General features: G+C 47.5%; 1 protein-coding gene across 1 annotated transcript in view; it reads right to left on the reverse strand.

Annotated features, from left to right (window-relative positions):
- The window catches only part of LOC119374469 (transient receptor potential cation channel subfamily M member 3-like), a 58,492-nt gene extending 40,507 nt beyond the window's left edge, over window positions 1-17,985 (reverse strand). The window contains 12 exon segments of the mRNA XM_037644577.2: window positions 3,321-3,523; window positions 4,066-4,194; window positions 5,433-5,624; window positions 7,405-7,526; window positions 7,596-7,692; window positions 8,773-8,929; window positions 9,774-9,975; window positions 11,044-11,221; window positions 12,983-13,201; window positions 14,966-15,145; window positions 17,243-17,335; window positions 17,858-17,985. Coding sequence (XP_037500505.1) covers window positions 3,321-3,523; window positions 4,066-4,194; window positions 5,433-5,624; window positions 7,405-7,526; window positions 7,596-7,692; window positions 8,773-8,929; window positions 9,774-9,975; window positions 11,044-11,221; window positions 12,983-13,201; window positions 14,966-15,145; window positions 17,243-17,335; window positions 17,858-17,923 — 1,838 coding nt within the window. The 5' untranslated portion in view covers window positions 17,924-17,985.
- Window positions 17,986-18,352: the final 367 nt, after the last annotated feature.

Genomic DNA, 18,352 nt, shown 5'->3' on the forward strand with positions numbered 1-18,352 from the left:
TAATTATCATAAGACAAACACGACGCCCTAGAACAGCTCTGCACGCCATTGACTACATTATAATTCTGCCCCTTTGGACGATGAAGCGGTTGAATATGACCTGCCCTTTGATGGTCCAAGGGGTTAGTGGCGTTCCATAATTTTAGCACTATCGCCATTTTTGACGTTATATACAGCAGTATTACTAAAATAAGTGGCAAGCAGTTGTATGACTTGCATTATTTGGTGCGAAGAGGTCACCCTAGGAATCCTACGCTGACGTGCTATGCAGTGAAGGCGAGGCAAAGGAAAACTTCGAACGACCTTGTGATTGTACAGTTAAAAATTTTTTTTCTCGCTTAAAACAAACTACTCTTTTCAAACTTTCTGTACGTCGTACCCACAAAGCATACTCCACAACGATGCAAAAGTCATATTTTTACTTGGACAGCTACATTGTGAAAATGAAGCCCCAATATGGGTCAAAACGCCATTTTTCCCGATTCTGTCACAATATTGTGGCAACGTTTCTTCTTCTTTCGATCCCGCAGTAATTTTATCACTTACTATAAGAACCTACAAAGCCCTCAATGTGAATACATTACTTGCGGAAGAATCGCTGCTCTTTCTAAGAAATGCTAAACATGCAGCATCTTGCGACTTTTCGTCAAGCCGAAAAATAATGAAAGTTGATACAAAAATGAATGAACTATCATAGTCATGAAAGGGCAGCGCCTTGAAATTAAGAAAAAAATCTTTAAATTTTTATGTGCGACACAGTTTCACTTTCGTGCCCCGAGTTCGAAACGCCCTCTAGGCAACAAACATTTTTTTTTTCCGAAATATAACGCCTCAGTAACTACATCTGACATTCACACATATCAGCCCAATTTATTTCAGCATGATCGGAGATGGTCGAAAATTTACCTGGTACACTTGTATGAAATGACCCATATTATATATATATATATATATATATACAGAATAAGTAGATATCTTTTATAATGAAATTTAGGGCGGTTTAGTCAGCAACTGAAGCGGCCTAGTAGGTTTGTGCCCATGGTAAAAGAAACATTTTCAGGTTTCTTCAATGCTTTCATGACCGCGCCTATTCCTATCGTAAGTATGCTAGCGATAACTTCAAGTTCAAATTTTGGCGCCCTCCGAGTGCTTCTGGACAGCTCACTCTCTCGAAAGGGTAAGAGAGGAATTAATTCATCAGTTTCGCTTTGGAGGTTTTTTTGCCGCCGCGGGGAGATTTTTAACCTTTTTTTGAAGTCGGTGAGGTGATCGCTCGGGGTTTCGATTATGGCGTCCACATCGCTCGCGGGTGCTCCACGAAAACGGCGAATTTCAACGGACTACGACGAACCTGAGAAGGAGTTTCTGGATGATGGTAGCAGCACAGACACGGAATACGACTTCGATTCTTCACAGTTCTCTACGGACGGCGATAGCGCTTCAAACCGCTCCTCAACATTAGCAGGCATCCACCAGTAAGTTTCACTCTTCCCTCGGGACGTTTTATTGCTGTCGCGCGTTGATACACACCCACGCGTTGCGTAGCACAGGTCGCAGCTGTTATCTTCAAGGTGTCAACTTCGTTCGGTCAGGAGCATTTGGCGCCGGCGTCAGAAAGAGCGGAGTTTTCTACGCGCAGACATCGCGGAGTGGACCTTGACCTAGCACTCCGGAGGGCCGCGTGTCGGCTTCTTCGTGTTGTTATTCACCGTCGAAGTTGCCAGAGAGACATGCAACGACACAGATAAGCAAGCGTGGATGCATATTTTCGAAAAACCAACCCACAGTTAGAGCGGCGGAGTTAGAGGAGGTCACTGTGGAGGAGATGCGCAAGTTAGTCAGACTTCTGGTGTACACGGGAATGATCCAAGTCCGACGCCTGCATTTCTATTGGAGTCGACGACAGGTATTACCAGGCCTTCTACCACCGTCACTGATGCCTCGGCAAAGGTTCAAGGCGTTGCTTTCTTTTTTTGAGCGTCTCTGAACTGGAAAAGACCACCGTCGCATACCACGGGAAGTATTACTGCTTGTCTTCTCTGCTGCAACACATCAACGATTCATCCGCGTTATTTTTTACAACCGCGTCGAAACGTCTCCGTGGATGAGGAAATGGCGAAATCTAAAGGTCAGTGTGGTATTCTGCAGTACATGAGGGACAAAGTGGTCAAATTAGGATGCAAATTGTGGGTTTTGGCAGATTCGGAAACGGGGTACACTGTTTACTTCAACGTATACGCGCGAAAGCCCCTCAGGGGGCCCAGCACCAACCACGAAAAAATTGAAAAATACCACAAGTGCTACGAGGAGAGGAAAGTAGAGCAGAAAAAAAAATGTTATGCGAAATACGTGCAGTCAACATTTGTTTCACAGCGTTGAGAAACTACTTCGCGCGGTGGCATGACAGGCCCTAGTGCTTATATTTTTGTTTATATGTGACTGACTTTTGTACTTCCAGAGCTTATATTTGACCACGCGTGTGAAACTTAGTGACAAACAACGTCGCGCCGCACCTTTAGCACCCCGTGAAAAAGTGTGCAACGATAACAATGTGCCAAGGTGAAAGTCAACTGTTGAATACCCTAACACTAGTGACTGCACGACAAGTACAAAACGAGGCTGTTCGGGAAGATGCGCAGGTTAAGAAGCAGGCAGCGCCCCCTACGTATTTTGAAGTCCCAATTATTCTTTCGGCACTATCTGTTTGCGTTAGTATACAAAAGTACAACAAACAAAATAGTTCCTTCGAACTCGAAGGGCGATACTTGCACCGCTTTAAGAACAATCACGAGTGTACCACACGTACCAAACGAGGTAGCTCACGGACGTACACAAGCAAGAAGCGAAGCGAGCGAAAACTTTCGTATGAACATATCCGACCAGCAAAGGAAAGCGCCAGAGGTGAAATAGCATCCAGCGCCTCTATCGTGTCTTTAGCTGCAGTGGTCGTCCATTTGGCGCTCAATGGAAAAGGAAGAAAAACGAAAGCAAAACGGAATAATAATCTGTTTTTTAGTGCAACGGAACGATCACATCTAACGTTATATTTATCCAATCATGGGCCTGCGCTCTTAGCCGTCTTTTCTGCCTGCAGTAGCTCTGGGGAGCGCCACTACGCGTCTATGCGGTCGACAGCGATGTAGCGACTTCACTGCGTGATTAAAAATAATGATTCTATTGCTGCCGCTGCCTTGCCCTAAGCTAAAATTAGCCCCTGCCGTCAGCCTACGCAACCCACGGAAAAAGATTATAGGTGCTTCAAAGGTGTTCGATGCCCCCTTTGACCTCCGCAAGCAACCCAGTAAGAAGTGCCCACTCACTTGCTGGTGTCGAGGAGCTCGTGCTTGATGGTGCCCTCGTTGACGTACATGGTCATCTTCTCGTACGTCATGGACACGAGCAGGGCCAGGTGGATGGGCTGGTCGCAGTTCTTCCACAGGACTTCGGCCGTCTTGCGTCGGTTGGAGAACACTGCCCACAAGGAGAGGATGACCAGGGCTTTGCGCTCAGCTGAGGCCGCGTCCTGGACAGCGGCAAGTAGGGTGCTGTAGTAGGTCTAGCATGACGCAGCCATTCATTTCGTCAATTTCATTTCTTTCCCATCCGCCATTTACGAACGGTCAATAGGTGATAAATGTATACAAGAGAGAGAGCCACATGGGCCAATTACTATGCGAAGAAAATGACCGAGTGAGTGATTTGACGGATAACCCCCCAAATCATTTACGAGCAACGTGAGTTCTACATGATATGTGCGAGGAATACACGAAGAAATTCTTAATATGAAACTCACACGCGAAAGCAGCATATATGAAGCACAGTAACATTTCTTAAGAGGAAGGAAAAAAATAGTTTGTTATTCGTGAAGTTAGCATGAAACGGATTGAGTATTGCTGCACATATTGCGCAATCTTATATACCGATCTAGTAAGATGTTAAATGTTGCGTGTATCGTCGGGTTGCCTGGACCCATGAGGTCGTGAAGAAATGCAAACGCATCAAGCTTGTCAGCCCGCTAGCTTGTGCACTGTGTCTATTCATGCACTGTGTATACCTGGGCCTCACCTGGATGTAAATACCCTGCGCTGTGTTCATCAGCAGCTCATCCGGGTCGATGAAGTTGCGCATCCCACTCGTCGTCTCTATCAACCAGTTCAGGTCGCCCTCGATGAAATTCTTGCCAATTCTGTACAGCTGCGAACACGCCCAAACGTATTATCGAATTGGCGCTTTATTTTTAGGCCTACAAACAAGAAAAAGCAGAAAACGGCTAGTGCGGAGTTGCCAGGTAGTGAATACATAGACGTCAGCACGGGGAGTCTTCGCACTATGTTCTAGTCGTAAGGGACTCGCTGGGAGGGGTGTCCGGAAGAACGGGGCAAAACTTCACCACTCCCCTCCCTCCCCCCTCCCCAACCCTAACGGAGAAAGCAGCGCATGCCTGAGTGCATAGACACTATTTGAATTTCAATTCTGTAAGCATCATGTAAGTCAAGCCGTCATTAGGCATCATTCAGTTATTATACGGGTGTTACACGAGCACTTCAGATTGCGATCAGGGCCGGTACGGATCGGATTTTTTGATCGCGATCAAACATGGTTTCTGCTGGACGGTACAAACTAATTCGGATCGAGTTAGGCGCAGACGTTGGCCAAATCGCAATGCGGGAGCCAAATCATGACGCGCTGATCGCGATCGTCCCATCCGTGCCTGATTGTTACTGAGAGTTACGGTAGTAGCACATGATCCGGATGGAGCCTACTGTGGATCGGCCCTGATCGCTATCAAAAGTGCCCCTGCGATACCGGTATAACCCCAAAATAGCCGCATCAGCCAAAACTTCAGACATTTACGCGACGCTAGCTATCGTTAACCAGCGCTAACAAAAGTAGTGTGCGAGTATATGTGCGGTGGCAGGGCAGGTGATACCGGAACCTGGCCTATTGCACGTTAAGACGGGGTAAAATTCGACAGTGAATTTAAACAGTGAATATTAAAATAAATATCGTTCGTTACCATAAAATAACAGAACAGGACCTTTCGTGAGGGCATATTCTTCTGGGTGTGATGTATACCGTACATATATATGGCCATGTCCCGCTGTTGGAAACATTAAGAAAAGAAAGAAAAAGAACTCCATGAAATCTCAGTTTACGAATGTGTCACTGGCCTCAAGTAAACCTGGCGATGCTTGAGCTCCAAGTAATCGTAGTACCACAGAACCAGGTTCTGTCTGTTTTGTTGTGTCTCGTCTTTCCCCACGCTGCTTCCCATTTTGCCCCGCAGGTTGGTAAAAACTTCACTGCACTACGAACGTCTTGTCGGCGTAAGGATGTACAAGAAATACATGCGCATGCGCAGGCTCTCATACTAACGTAACGCTTGGGGCAAGCCCTCTATGTGCACATACGATATAATCTAAAAGCCGTACCGTGCTATGTCCAAGGGCCCCTTCCCAGCAGACAGAACGAAAGAACTCTTCGTGTTGAATTTTCGAGAAGAGCTGCCGGAGTCTTTTGGGCGACAAGTACTTGTGGACTTGGAAGCCTCGGTTCAGAAAGATGTGCAGGAATTCCTCTCGCTTTGGTCGCAGCAGAGCGTACTCGAACTCTTCTCGGTCGATCTATAAAAGATAAACATCGGCGTGATGATTTTTTTTTTCATCGGGCCTACACAGCTTTTGTGGTGCATGCCGACGAAAAAAGATCGCAGGTAAGCTTGGAAGCCCCTATTGCAGTGTAGTACTTTCGAGCTTGCCGCCGATATCATTGGTGCTCCTAAAGGAATGAACGTTATTACAGGCTTTAACTTGCTATTCAAAGCTATTCAGGCTTGAAAAAGCGCTATTATAGCCTTGAACTTGCTTCTGGAGTGTTGACCATGCACTTCACGCAGCCCTAGCCCCAACAAACTCTGCATATAATCATCGTCACCATTACAGTTATAATTATCCTGTACTGCACAAGCACATTTTCGTGTTGTTCGACGCACGAATTGTGCATGTGCTCAGAAAGTATATGAGTGCCGTAAAAGGAAAATAATCCACAGGTTTAAGGCGCTGAAAGGAAAAGGACAAACTTACATAAACCATATGGGTGTGCGCGCATTATTTCTTTGGTTCTTTAACGCGCTCCTAAAATAAGCACACAAGCGTTTTTGTATTTCATGAACGTCGACTAAATGCGGCCGCCGCGGAGGGATTCAAAACGACTTCAAATATCTCGTACTCATCCACACGATGCCATAGGCACATGATGCTTTTGCAGACATTCGTACTGTTCTAAAATCTGAAGCGCTGAAAAATCTTATTTTTTTCCCTGAATAGACACTTAGTATATGATGTATCGAGAATCCGAATTGACACAACTAAGTAATGACGGCATATATGAAGTTCAATGAAAAAAATCCGGCATAGGCTGCTACACGCAGACTGCTTCGCATGAAATTGATTCCCACAATGTGGGATCTGCCGGATTTTTGAAAGCGCTGTCCTCCGCATATTTGCATTCCATTCGATCATTATAATTCGAACACCGTTACGAACAGTACTGGATCACAACCGTTTTTCTTATCCGATATTTATATTGTACACTGCAGATCGTGCGCAGGAACCTATAGTGTCTACAGACCCATACCAGAATAATAAAAATTGGACCATCTCCCCGAAGGGAACCCTGATGGGATGCGAAGCAGCAGCGTTGCGCACGGGTGGCGTCACGGGTTGAACGGCGCTAACGCGGGTGCTGCGGTGAGCGCTGGAAGATTCGTTTGAAGCGAAACTCGGTGTAGCGTTTACTGGCGTAAACGTTTGTTTGAAACGCAGACACGGGAGGCGAGCGAGCGTTGGAGCCGGCAGCTGCGGGCGCTCCGGCGGGTGAGGGAGAGAGTGACGTACGTGCGCACCTGCGAGAGAAGCGTGCGAGGGGAGCGTGACGTCAACGCCCAGCTGCGGCGTGACCTACTGGGCACCGCTCCAACACCTGCGCCGAGGGAAGCGCGTTACCTCGCGTTTGTGCGGACGGAGGGACAGCGTTACACAGCTAGTCAAAGAGCTGCTTCGCATCTAATATATGTGGCAGCATACCAACCGCCCCGAGCGCTTGAGTTTATTGACGGTCTAATAGATTTTCTTCGTCTACTATAAAGGGTACGTATGTACATTATGACGTCGTCGGCGCTATCCCTTTTTTGTACAGCAAGCGCAGTGATGAGCTGAACATTATCATGTCCGGCAGCACAGCAGAAGCTTCGGATCACATGGTGTACATTGGCGTCACTTGAATACTATCAACGGTAATGCTTTTTTTACAACACATACTGACATTTGTGCTACACTTCCAATCCTGTGATGACACACATCGCTTTTAATCACGCTAAACTGGCATGCTCAATAAGTAAGTCACCTGATACTGCTGAGCGAAGTCTTTTGAGAAGACCTTTGTCATGGCGACGTGCGGGCAGTTCCAGTCCAACGTCAGCAGCAGGTCTTTCTTCATTTGGTGCGCGTGATGGTGCCGTACTTGGGCTGCACACATATATGCAACGCATTACTTCGCTTAGTCGTCGCACACCACGCGGTTCTGGTGCAACTTACACTTGAACACTACTTTGAGCAGGATGTCGTCGAGGTGCTTCAGGTTGTTGCGGTGGTGGTGTATATTGATCACGGTGAAATACATCTGTTCTTGAGTCTGCAAAGCAAAGACGAGCTTGAGTCTTGCGGTGTGGGCCGTGCGTGAGTCAACGTCTTTAAATAGCACATTTCCTACAATTCAGGTCTGCTGTTAATGTTTTGTCGCACACATCTAGCGCTCACGGTTCTAGGCCCCTGTGCAGCCAAGTTGCAACCCCCTGTCAATGACTCCACTGTCGCTTGCATATTACACCGTTTCTTGAAGTTATTTGTCCCCAGCTGGCCTATTGATTTCTGCATTGTGTTTTAAGACGCACGCACGCGCCTTAAAACACCAGATGTGTATACACCGTGAAACACCTATAGCAATCAAACATGTACTTTAGGCAAATATTCGAAATTGAGAAGTCACATTCGAGTCGAAATGGTGCACTCGAGTGCGAAAAAAAAAGTTTGAAGAGCCATTCCACTTTGCGAGGCTAGCACACGACACAGAAGTGAGGCGGCGGAGGACAGTTTCGTGTGAAAGGTCAAGTTGTGAACGTGCCCATCAACGTTCAAACAATTTTGATAGCATCTACCGCGACGCATCAACATTATGCGTAGGCTTCAGTGCCACATACGATGCGCGAAAGGCAGCTTACAAAAACAAAACTCCGCCCCTTTCATGTCGGCTTTACTTATAAACGCAAATGCATTGCAATAAATTTATCTAGGGGCAATATAAGGTGTCATATTGCTACTGTCTTTTCTATTACGCAGGTTGCTCTTCGAGAGTCCTAACCACACAGGTAATAAATGCAAGATATTGATATGGTTCCGATATTTTCTCATTGCGAAAGCATGGGTGTGTAGCTTCGTGGGGGCCTGGGTTCAAACACCAGCACCGATGGCAATGAAGACCACGTTAGAAGTCTTCATTGTCACCGAAGACCACAAAGAGAGACCACGTTAAGTGGGCGAGTCAGAATACAGTAATTGTTTTTCCTCATCAGAAGCTCGTGTGCGTTGCCTTTCTTTGATGATCACAAGACGCCTTGTATGCTGGAATAATTCGCCGAACCGAACCTAACCCGCCTAGCCTTCTGTGCGCCTTCCGCCTGTGGCAGTAAAGAGCCCAATAGTCTCATTGGAATACCTGGCATGCTAGTCGAAGGCACTCGATGATTCTGTCCTTGAAGACGTTCCTGGACAATGCGTTGTCTCTGAACTTGGGGAACATTTGGCAAATCTGCGTGCTAATTTCGGGTTTCAACACGCTCTCGATAAACTCTGGATCCCAAAGGGTGGCACCACTGAGGAGAAAGCAAAACAGAGGCGTTATTTCACATAGGCAGCGTAAACGTGTGGAAACCGAGATTCACTGCCCCACAGCAAGATTTTTTGTCGCCATCTCAATGTTCTACGTGGAAATATGCGTAACAAACGCGAAATTTCTTGCAGTAAAATAGTTACTGTTATATTAATGACTGTAACACACAGCTTTGCCTGCTTGGCGAACACGTGACGACGTCCCGCATACACGGTTAAAGATGGATCCAGGTGGAGGAGTGAAATAATGTTCAAACTTATCGATTCTTGCAGTGATTTGTCCAAGTCGGAAGATGAGCAACGTTCCTGTAATTTTGTTGGATTTTATTTCCGCTGCCAGTTTGAAGGTGATACTCGTTCCGAGCACTTCGAGCTACTGTCAGGTCTCCGAATGTGCAGCGCAAATATGTTGTGAGCAGCAAAATATATTTCGAGCAGCCAATGTTACGCGTGCCTCCAAAGCTTCCTAAAACACACTAAAACATCTAACAGGTTCCATGTACTAGCGAGGAACAAAGGTCTCTGGGACGCGGGCTGCACGGCAGGTCAGAACGTCCGCACTTAACTCTCGAACCTTGTACTTTAATGGCCACTTCTGTATATCGCTAAAACTGCCACACCCTGAAACAATTATGGGCTATGTTCTGAGGGCGAGTGAGTATTCGGTTTTATTGCCGATCTTTATTGCTAATATTTGTCTCCATTTGTCTCCGGTATTGCTTAACTTGGCCTTCAAGATTCCCCGCACTGTTATTTCGAACATCCGTTCTGCCCGCAATCCCGGAGGCCATTGTTGTTCTGCGAGGATCGAGCCCCATTCGTACTCACCGCCTGTCGATCTCGTTGTAGGCGAGCGCCAGTAGATCGGCAACACCTCCGCTGCCCTGTATGACCAGGACAGGCAGTTGCTTCTTGAGGTGTTCGAGGACCATCTTGTTGCAACCGGTTCCTCCCTGGCACACGAGAGCTATCAGAGGGATCTCGGCGGAGTACAGCGTCGACGGGGGAGGACCCATGCTCTGAGGCATCACTGCAGTAGCAACACACAACAGGCGCACTTATAGCTCAAAAGGGCGGGATAGATTGCAAACACGAGACATGACACATGGTCTCGCTGCCTTTCCCCGTCTGACGCTTTTAAGGCGTAATAATTCTTAAGCGAGATCTCCAGGGAAAAGTATGCGTGAACATAACTACGCGACGACGCCACAAGTTGGCTGGTCTTGGAGATGGTGAAGTGGTACTCAGGTCTGAAAATGGTTACAAATGTCTCACAAAGCAATTCATTTCAGGAAAAGTACATCTGTCGTAACAAGTGACGACAGCGTACAGCACGCGCCAGAAAATAGGAAAACAATAATAAACAATTCTGCCACAATGCCCCACCACGGTGGTCCAGTGGTTATGGCGCTCGACTGCTGACCCGAAGGTCGCGGGATTGAAACCGGTACGCGTTATTGAAAACTTTCCCAGAGAAGGTGGCGCCAGCGTATGTATATATATATATATATATATATATATGAAAGAAAACTAGTCACAGTGAAAAACATAACAACATTTATTCAGAATAAATACTGTTATGTTTTTCACTGTAACTAGTTTCCTTTCATATAATTAAACCAATAGCCAGGAACATTCTTTCGAAACCCTATATATATATATATATATATATATATATATATATATGAAAGAAAACTAGTCGCAGTGAAAAACATTTATTCAGAATAAATATTGTTATGTTTTTCACTGTGACTAGTTTTCTTTCATATAATTAAACCAATAGCCAGGAACATTCTTTCGAAACCCTATATATATATATATATATATATATATATATATATATATATATATATATATACACACACTACATGTACGCATATCCGCATGTAACACTTGAATTTTATTCCCTTCCGAAAGGGCTTTTGTTTATCTGCAGGAAATATTGGCTCTCGAAATCAGCCGTTTTTAATATGACGCCTTACTCTACTGGACGCTGCGGCCATTGTTTGACCGGCAAGCGCAAGAACGCGCGTAAGGGAGGATTTCGGTAGCACGCTGAGGAACGCATCCTTTTTGGACAACTGCAAGCAATACCGACCACTGTCGTCGTCTTGCGTCATCGACAAATGCTGCTCCAGCTTCAGCATGAAGTAGTTTAGGCCACTCTTGTTCACCGTGTCGTCTTTCACGATTATGAAGTGCGTGTGGTCCGGATTCAGGTCGAACCTGTTGTCTTCGGGCCGGCTGCCCGTGTTTTCGATATATATGGTTCCGTCCTGCAGAGGAGATAACAAAGGGTTACTACAACGCTGATATATGCTCGACATCACGTTAGTTTCTTGATAACTTGCTGCGACACAATTGATGTTGTGTCGCAGCAAGTTATCACACTATAAACCATAGGCGTGCGCACAGGGGGGGCAGGGGGGGCGCCCCCCCCCCCTAATCACCTAAGAGGGGGGCGCAAAATTTGCACCGTACATTGACCCTTTTAGTCACCTAAGAGGGGGGGGGGCGCAAAATCTGCCCCATTCATTGATTTAGTAGGGTGAGGGGGGCACTGCGGTGAACCTTCGACCCCCCTAATGGGGAACCCTGCGCACGCCTATGCTATAAACTATCGTCCGCTCGCACAAATATGAAAGCCAAATTAGAGCGGTACACTAAGCAAGCTTGTTCCTCTTTTGTTTTGTTTGTTTTTTTTTTCCTCCGCTCAGGACCGCAGCCATAAGCGCTACTCAAAGTTTCTGCACAGTGGGCCCTTTGTAACAACATTTTCGAGCTATCTGAGACGCAAGCGCCCTAGTCAGCCAGATCGTCTATTTCACCAGTCGGTGAAGACATGTAGATTTCCACGAGGAGAAAGACCACATTAAGAAGTGCCTTCTCGGTCATGTCATCAAAATTTACCACGAATACTTCCAGACGCCTACATTGAAGTCCGCGAAATTTTACAACTCGCTATGGCAAACACGTGTGCCCAAGTTCCAGCGTATGCACTAAATCCAGCTATTGTGAAGCAAATTAGAGTGTTCGGAGGAGTCACGATGGCATTTTCAGCGCTACGATTAGCAGTGTTCCAAGAAGTCTGTGTTACAAAATATTTACTTTAGCATAAAATGTGGTATCTGCCTTATTTTTGGCAGTTACAAGAGTTCAGTGAACATTCTGATTCAGCATTGTCTTGCGTTCTACAAGGTTAATTAGTCCCTGTAAAAGGTAGAAGCATCACATTGCTTACGAGTGGTGAAATTAACGAGCCTGAATTAGTCCGCGGGCGGGCGAGGAGGCGCCGCGAGGGTGAACGAGGAGAGCCAAGAATATTAAGGGCATTCGCCGACCGCGTCACGGGATCGTTGGTGAAGAAACGAGACAAGTTTCACTTCAGCGACCCTTAGCAACAGGGCTCTCAAACTCGCCTCAGCTGGCGGGCCACAGTGACGATATTTCCTCCCGCAAGGGCCGAAACACTGAAAGAGGATGAACGGGCTGAGGGGAGGGTGGAGGTTGAACAAAATGTCAGCTAAACTTGCCATTTGAGAGAAGGCCTTTCACCTATGTCATATATGGATCATTTAGAAAGAGAATTGGAAGTCAGGATTTGAGAAACATATCGATACTGGTCTCCAGCATGACTGAAATCAGGACGGCGATTCTTAAACATAGAGGTTTCGGTCCACGGTTATGTCTTAAGATGTAGCGACAGCATGGGGAGCCTCGCGAAAAATGCCTGAGGTCAATCGCGTCTGTGTAGCTCACGAACATATTGATTGAGGAAATAGCACATAACATATGGGAAGAGGACAGCCATTGTGCGGGCAGGGTCGCTAGAGAAAGGTGCGCGGGTCGCGGGTTTGATACCCGTCTTTTACGAGCTCGGTTAGCGTTCACCACATTGTAAGAAAGATGGTCGGAATAACCCCGGCCTTCAATATTGCGTGGTTCGAAGAGACAATGAGCGACGCCTGGTATCTGGAGCATGCTAGAACGCAAGTGGGGACGCTAGGCTCCGAGTTACGACGCAGGCGGTGCCCCACCTTCGTGCTCTCGAACTTGTCGGCGCACGTCAGGAGGTCCTCGCGCACGATGCCCACCAGGCATAGGGGCGGCCGCTTCTCGAAGTCCGTGTGCGGGTGCCGGTGACAGCGCATGATGAGCCGCTGCACCAGCTCCTCGTTGACCCACGAGCCGATGTCCTTGGCGATGCCCGTATTGATGCCGTTCGTCAGGATCCACATGGCAGTCGTGTTGGCCGCCTACGACAAAGTGGAATAGCTGTTTGGTGCGAACAGAACCGGGCCGTGAGGCATAGCGAGAACGCTCAGCACGGACACATTGAGACAGAGAGAAATATGAACGGCGGTGTTCCAACAACAGCTCATTTAGAAGCATTCCTCACTGAATACAAAAACGACACAAAATAAGCAAGTAGCTGATGGGTAATTGTTGCTCGCGTATCTTTCGCATTATCTCCTTGGCACGTTCGTGTTTCATAGTTTGGTACATGTTTCACCTTTGGCGCGTATGTGTTTCATCGTTTGAATGGTTCAAGTGACACCGCCTGCTATCCCATTGCAGTGTCTGTGCAAGCGGTGCCCACTCCCGCGTAAAGAATACTGTACGCCTGGTTCAAGGATTCGTAATCAATAAGGTCAGTTATTACGTCGCACCATGCAATCGCGACACGCCCAAGCTAGAAGCTAATCCATAGCTCGCCTACAAGCAATTTTGCGGCTGCCAAAAACCTCAGCAGAGCACCTCCTACAATTAGCAGTACATAATATAACTCACAGAAGCACACCTCTCCGTCTAGAAGGAGCGCCTATACCCCTCTGAAAAACGCCGAGAGGTGTTGCTCCAAGATATGAAGATAGATATCCTCTTCTGCGTGGTCGATCGGGCAAAGTACTTACAACCATGGTTTCACGTGGCCTCTTCAAGACCACACCTGTGTCCATGAAGCACCCACGTTGATGATGAAAAGTGACAAGTGCGAGTACGGGCACTCTAGTAATACTGATTTGCACGAGAGGACACGAATTACATCGGTGCTGCCGCACGATCCAGCGACATTGTCACGGCTGCTGTGGTAGACCCCAACATGCATACTGTCTGCGGAGCATCGCCTATGGACTACTGCAACAGCACAACTGTCGAGGTTCCCGCTGCCGTATCCGCTACCCAGCGAGAATCTGACAGCTGAAGTCATCATGACAGACTCGCAGGCAGGGTTCCTGAACTCTGCATGTGGCGGATTGCACCGCTGGCAGCTAAAATATCCAAAATACGCCGCAAAATATTTAAAATTTTCGGGGTTTTACGTCCTAACACAAAATATGATTATGAGAGACGCCGTAGGGCAGGGCTCCGGAAATTGCGACCTACGGGGTTCTTTAACGGGCACCTAAATCTAAGATCTTAGGCCTCTAGCACTTTGCCTCCGTCGAAATGAAAAACGCCACATTGCAAGCTAGAGCACAGCACACTTCTTCGTTGTCGGGTGATCAGAAGTGGATAGAGAACGAAAACGCGCACACCGCTGCCTTTAATTTCTCTACTCGGGTCAGCACTAAATCGTGATGCTATCAGGCACTCAAAATTGGTGACCGCCTATGCCGAGCGCCAGCTGCGCAATATGCTAATCCGTCGGAACCCATCTCCGCCTTATTCGGAAACTTCGTTTATCACTGAAGAACTCGCGCACTTTTGGAACGATAGAACCGGACTCATTCGGCATCATTTGCAGATATTATGGATAGAGGGTGGGCCTTGGACAAAATTCTATGAGTCAGCGAAACCAGCCAAACCAGAGTTCCGATGAATCGCCACTCATCTCCAGAGCCAGCTTGACGTGATAGAAAGCGCTGGGCAGCCACTTCCGCACGGACTAGTGCCTTTTCCCAAGCGTGCCTCTACAAGAAGCTTCACTAAAATATTTCACCACCAGGCAGCTCCCATGGAACGAATTCGAGTTGCTGCACACTGCCGACAGAAGTGCCCCACGCGGAAATTGAGCAAACCTTGATGAGGCCCTCCTTGAAGTTCTCAAGCTGCCTGGGGGCGCTCCACTCCTGCCAAGTGGCCAGGCTCGATACGACCACGAGCACGATGCGAGGCAGGGTGAACTTCCAGTCACGGGTGAGGACGGTCAGCACCTCCTCAATGCTGATGTCGTGGGTCACCCGAATGTAAGGGCGACCCTGCGATGAGAGAAATAAAAAAATGGTGCCTTCATTATAGGTGTAATCCCGTCTTACAAATTTCGCTGCTAAACGCCTTCTCAGACGCTGCGTGATAGAATCGGAAGCACTAAAGAAGCAAGTAAAAAAAACAAATTGCTGCATTATTCGTGAACCCACACATGTATTTGCGCCATCGTTGTGTTCGAGCTGATGTGACTTAAAATACGATTGGCAAAATATTCTCGTGTCGCGGCCGTTGAATAATGTGAACAGCGGCTCACATGAACAATGCTGCAGTTTATGGGCCCACCTGACATTAAACAGTGAGAAACGCGGGGACGAAACGCATGATCACGAATTCTGTGTTTCGTCCCCCGCGTTAAGCCCTGCTTACAATCGGGTGTTGACATCCAACCAATAATTTTTACTGACAGGAATGCATTAAATATGCATACGCGGTCCAAGTGGCAAAACACATTTTCATAGAAGGGGAAAGCATGAAGAATAAGAGAGAGCCTAACGACAGTGGTCAACTGCGCATACATACACCCTCTAGGTAACTCAGTTCACGGTTAGATGGGAACTGAGTTCCCGGCGGTTTACTCACGCGGCCGCATCTTGCCCTAGCCGTCCGGGCTGTCTCGCTGATTACGTGCTTGATCATCCTTGGTCTCACAGAACAGTGCCGAACGCGGGAAGTGCGAGACATTCACGCTAGATAGAATCCACTACATGGATAGTGCTGTGCGGGTAAACTGTCGGTCGCCCTATATGAAGGCTCGTTCACACCTGCTACTAAAGCGACTCAAGCCGACCGACGTTCACACCTGCCTGCGATTTATACCCGTCGCCACAAACAATTCACGTCTGCTTGCATATCGCTCGCATTGTCACTGCCCCGTAAAATAGACTGATGCCATGTTCCCGCGGATGTGATTGGTTCAGAGGTGTGCAACTGCAGTCGCACGACTGAAAAACCGAGCAGCGAATGACTGAGGCAAAGCAGTCGCTTTACGGCTAAAGCGGCCATTTGCGGCTATTTGCGAGCAGTCGCTTTGAGAGTAACCTGGTCGCACGAACGGTGCTAGTCCCAGCTGTGAACTACCCTTAAGCTGTGAATTACCGCTTTGCAACCAAGTGGCCATTTGGGACCGTTTTCGACCAGTCGCTTTGCGACTAATTAACTTGGTGGCGCGAACGGTGTTGGTCGCAGCTGTGAACGAGCCTTAACAAACAATCGATTTGCTTAAACTACCGCTTGCTTTTGAGCCATGCCTTACGGTGGAAATGGTTTTGTGCTACACTCTATAGGCATGCATGTAATACATTCCTGCATTGTATGATCACTAAACGGAGACACGAGGCTTTTTTTTTTATTATTGACAGGAATGCATTCTATAGATGCCTTACATATCGCATCATATATAATGCATTCCTGTGAATAAAAAAAAAATAAGTTAGAAGTCAGCGTTTGTCTCGTGTGTCTCCGTTTAGTGATCATGCTCTTTCGCGCTGTTTGCTGTCAGTATAAACCACCGACGTAGCTTATTCAGCACTTTTAGTTAAGAGTCGAGACTGCGATATATGGTCAGGAACCGGGCCTCTACATCATTTTTGAGCACTTGGCGTTCTTTAACTGCACCTTATTCTAAACTGCACGGATAAATTTGAATTAGGCCCTCACCAAATGCGGCTACCCTGGCCGGGGCCAGATGCTCAATCTTAATCTACGAAACACGTTAGTGAAGAGGCGACCGATGCGAATATTGAGGCTAGCGCTCTGTCGCGGTTTGCTCAACTCTAAGCACTCGCGTAGTCAGGAAGAAGGTTTTTCACTGTTGCACGCACACATACAAACGCACGAACGAACAGAAAAAAATTTCTGGCTCAGTTGCTGGCTATAAGTTCTTCAAACAGTGTGCACATGCGCCGTTTGCTTGTGTTATGACGCACCAAATGCATACACGTCTCTCGTGACACAAGCGCGCACAAAAGAAGAGGCCTGGCATTTGAATGGCGCACATTGTCTTCACTGGAGCCACGATACAGGTGTAGGCGCAAAATAACAAGGAGCAAGCTGATCACATGCAGTTCTGACAGGGTTGATGCACTTACTTCTGGCTCGAACATGAAGTTCTTCCAGAAGTGGATCTCGCCCTTGCCGCAAAGGTACCGCGATGAAGGTTCGTCGACAGTGGCCGACTGCATCTGCGAGTGCGAAGAGGCGCATGAGACTAGCGACCACCAAAGACTGTCTGCTGCTAGAGAAGTCCGGAAAGTAATCAACGCATTGTGCTCCAATTCCACGATATTCAGCCAACAGAACCCGCGCGAGGCGTGTATGCACGTTTCGGACACTGAATGTAAAAATAATGCGCAACTTTTGGGATCGAGTCCGTTTCTCTGACAGCAATAATCATCACCTGGCTTGCTCCGCTCGTCATTGCCACGAACGGGAAATCCATTATACGGGAAACACCTCGCTGTATGCTAACAGGCACGGAGTAATATGATTACTCGCGTCGTATAGTGCTACAGCTCTTCCGAAAGTTGGAGCGGCATACTATGGCTTCTCGTAGCTTCCTCTGTCAACTTAAAAATAAAACTTTCACTCAGCTTTCGAACGCCCTGCTGTATTATATCGCTACATGGTCGATACCAATGTACTTTCCACCAATGCCTTACGACAAGCACTTTTGTGGACGGTTGTCGGTCTCTCTAAGTACTCACCGTGTGCTCGGCGACGGAGCCTTTGCGGTTGGGCGCCGTGGACGAAGACTCGGACTTGGCAGCCATGACTTTTGCTCAGGCAGGGACAGCCGCGTTCGAACGCGCCTCTTCGCTTCTTCTGATGCAGCAATTCCACGTGCGAACGCTTCTTCACGCTTCTTCACGTGGGTCTTCTTCCTCCTCTGTCCCTTTTAAAGCGCATGCATTCCTGGCCTCTCGTATCCAGTCTAGGTTTTGAATTATATAGTCACTAGAATCTGCCTGTGCTGTGTGTGAACGCGTGTATTATGTTTGACAACTCTGTTGGTGCAGTGTAGTGCGCCGACAAAATGTTCCATAGTTGAAAAATTGGGGCGATCACACGAGTTGCGGGAATCGGCTTCAAGCGAAGCAATCGGCGAGTACTTCTATGCTGTATTTTATGGTATTGCGCCAAGCGTTATCAAGTGGATCGACGTGTTTTTGTAAGTGAAGTGGCTGTGCGCACATCGTGGG

Source organism: Rhipicephalus sanguineus, chromosome 11, assembly GCF_013339695.2.
Source record: "Rhipicephalus sanguineus isolate Rsan-2018 chromosome 11, BIME_Rsan_1.4, whole genome shotgun sequence".
In the NCBI taxonomy this organism is placed as follows: Eukaryota; Metazoa; Arthropoda; class Arachnida; order Ixodida; family Ixodidae; genus Rhipicephalus; species Rhipicephalus sanguineus.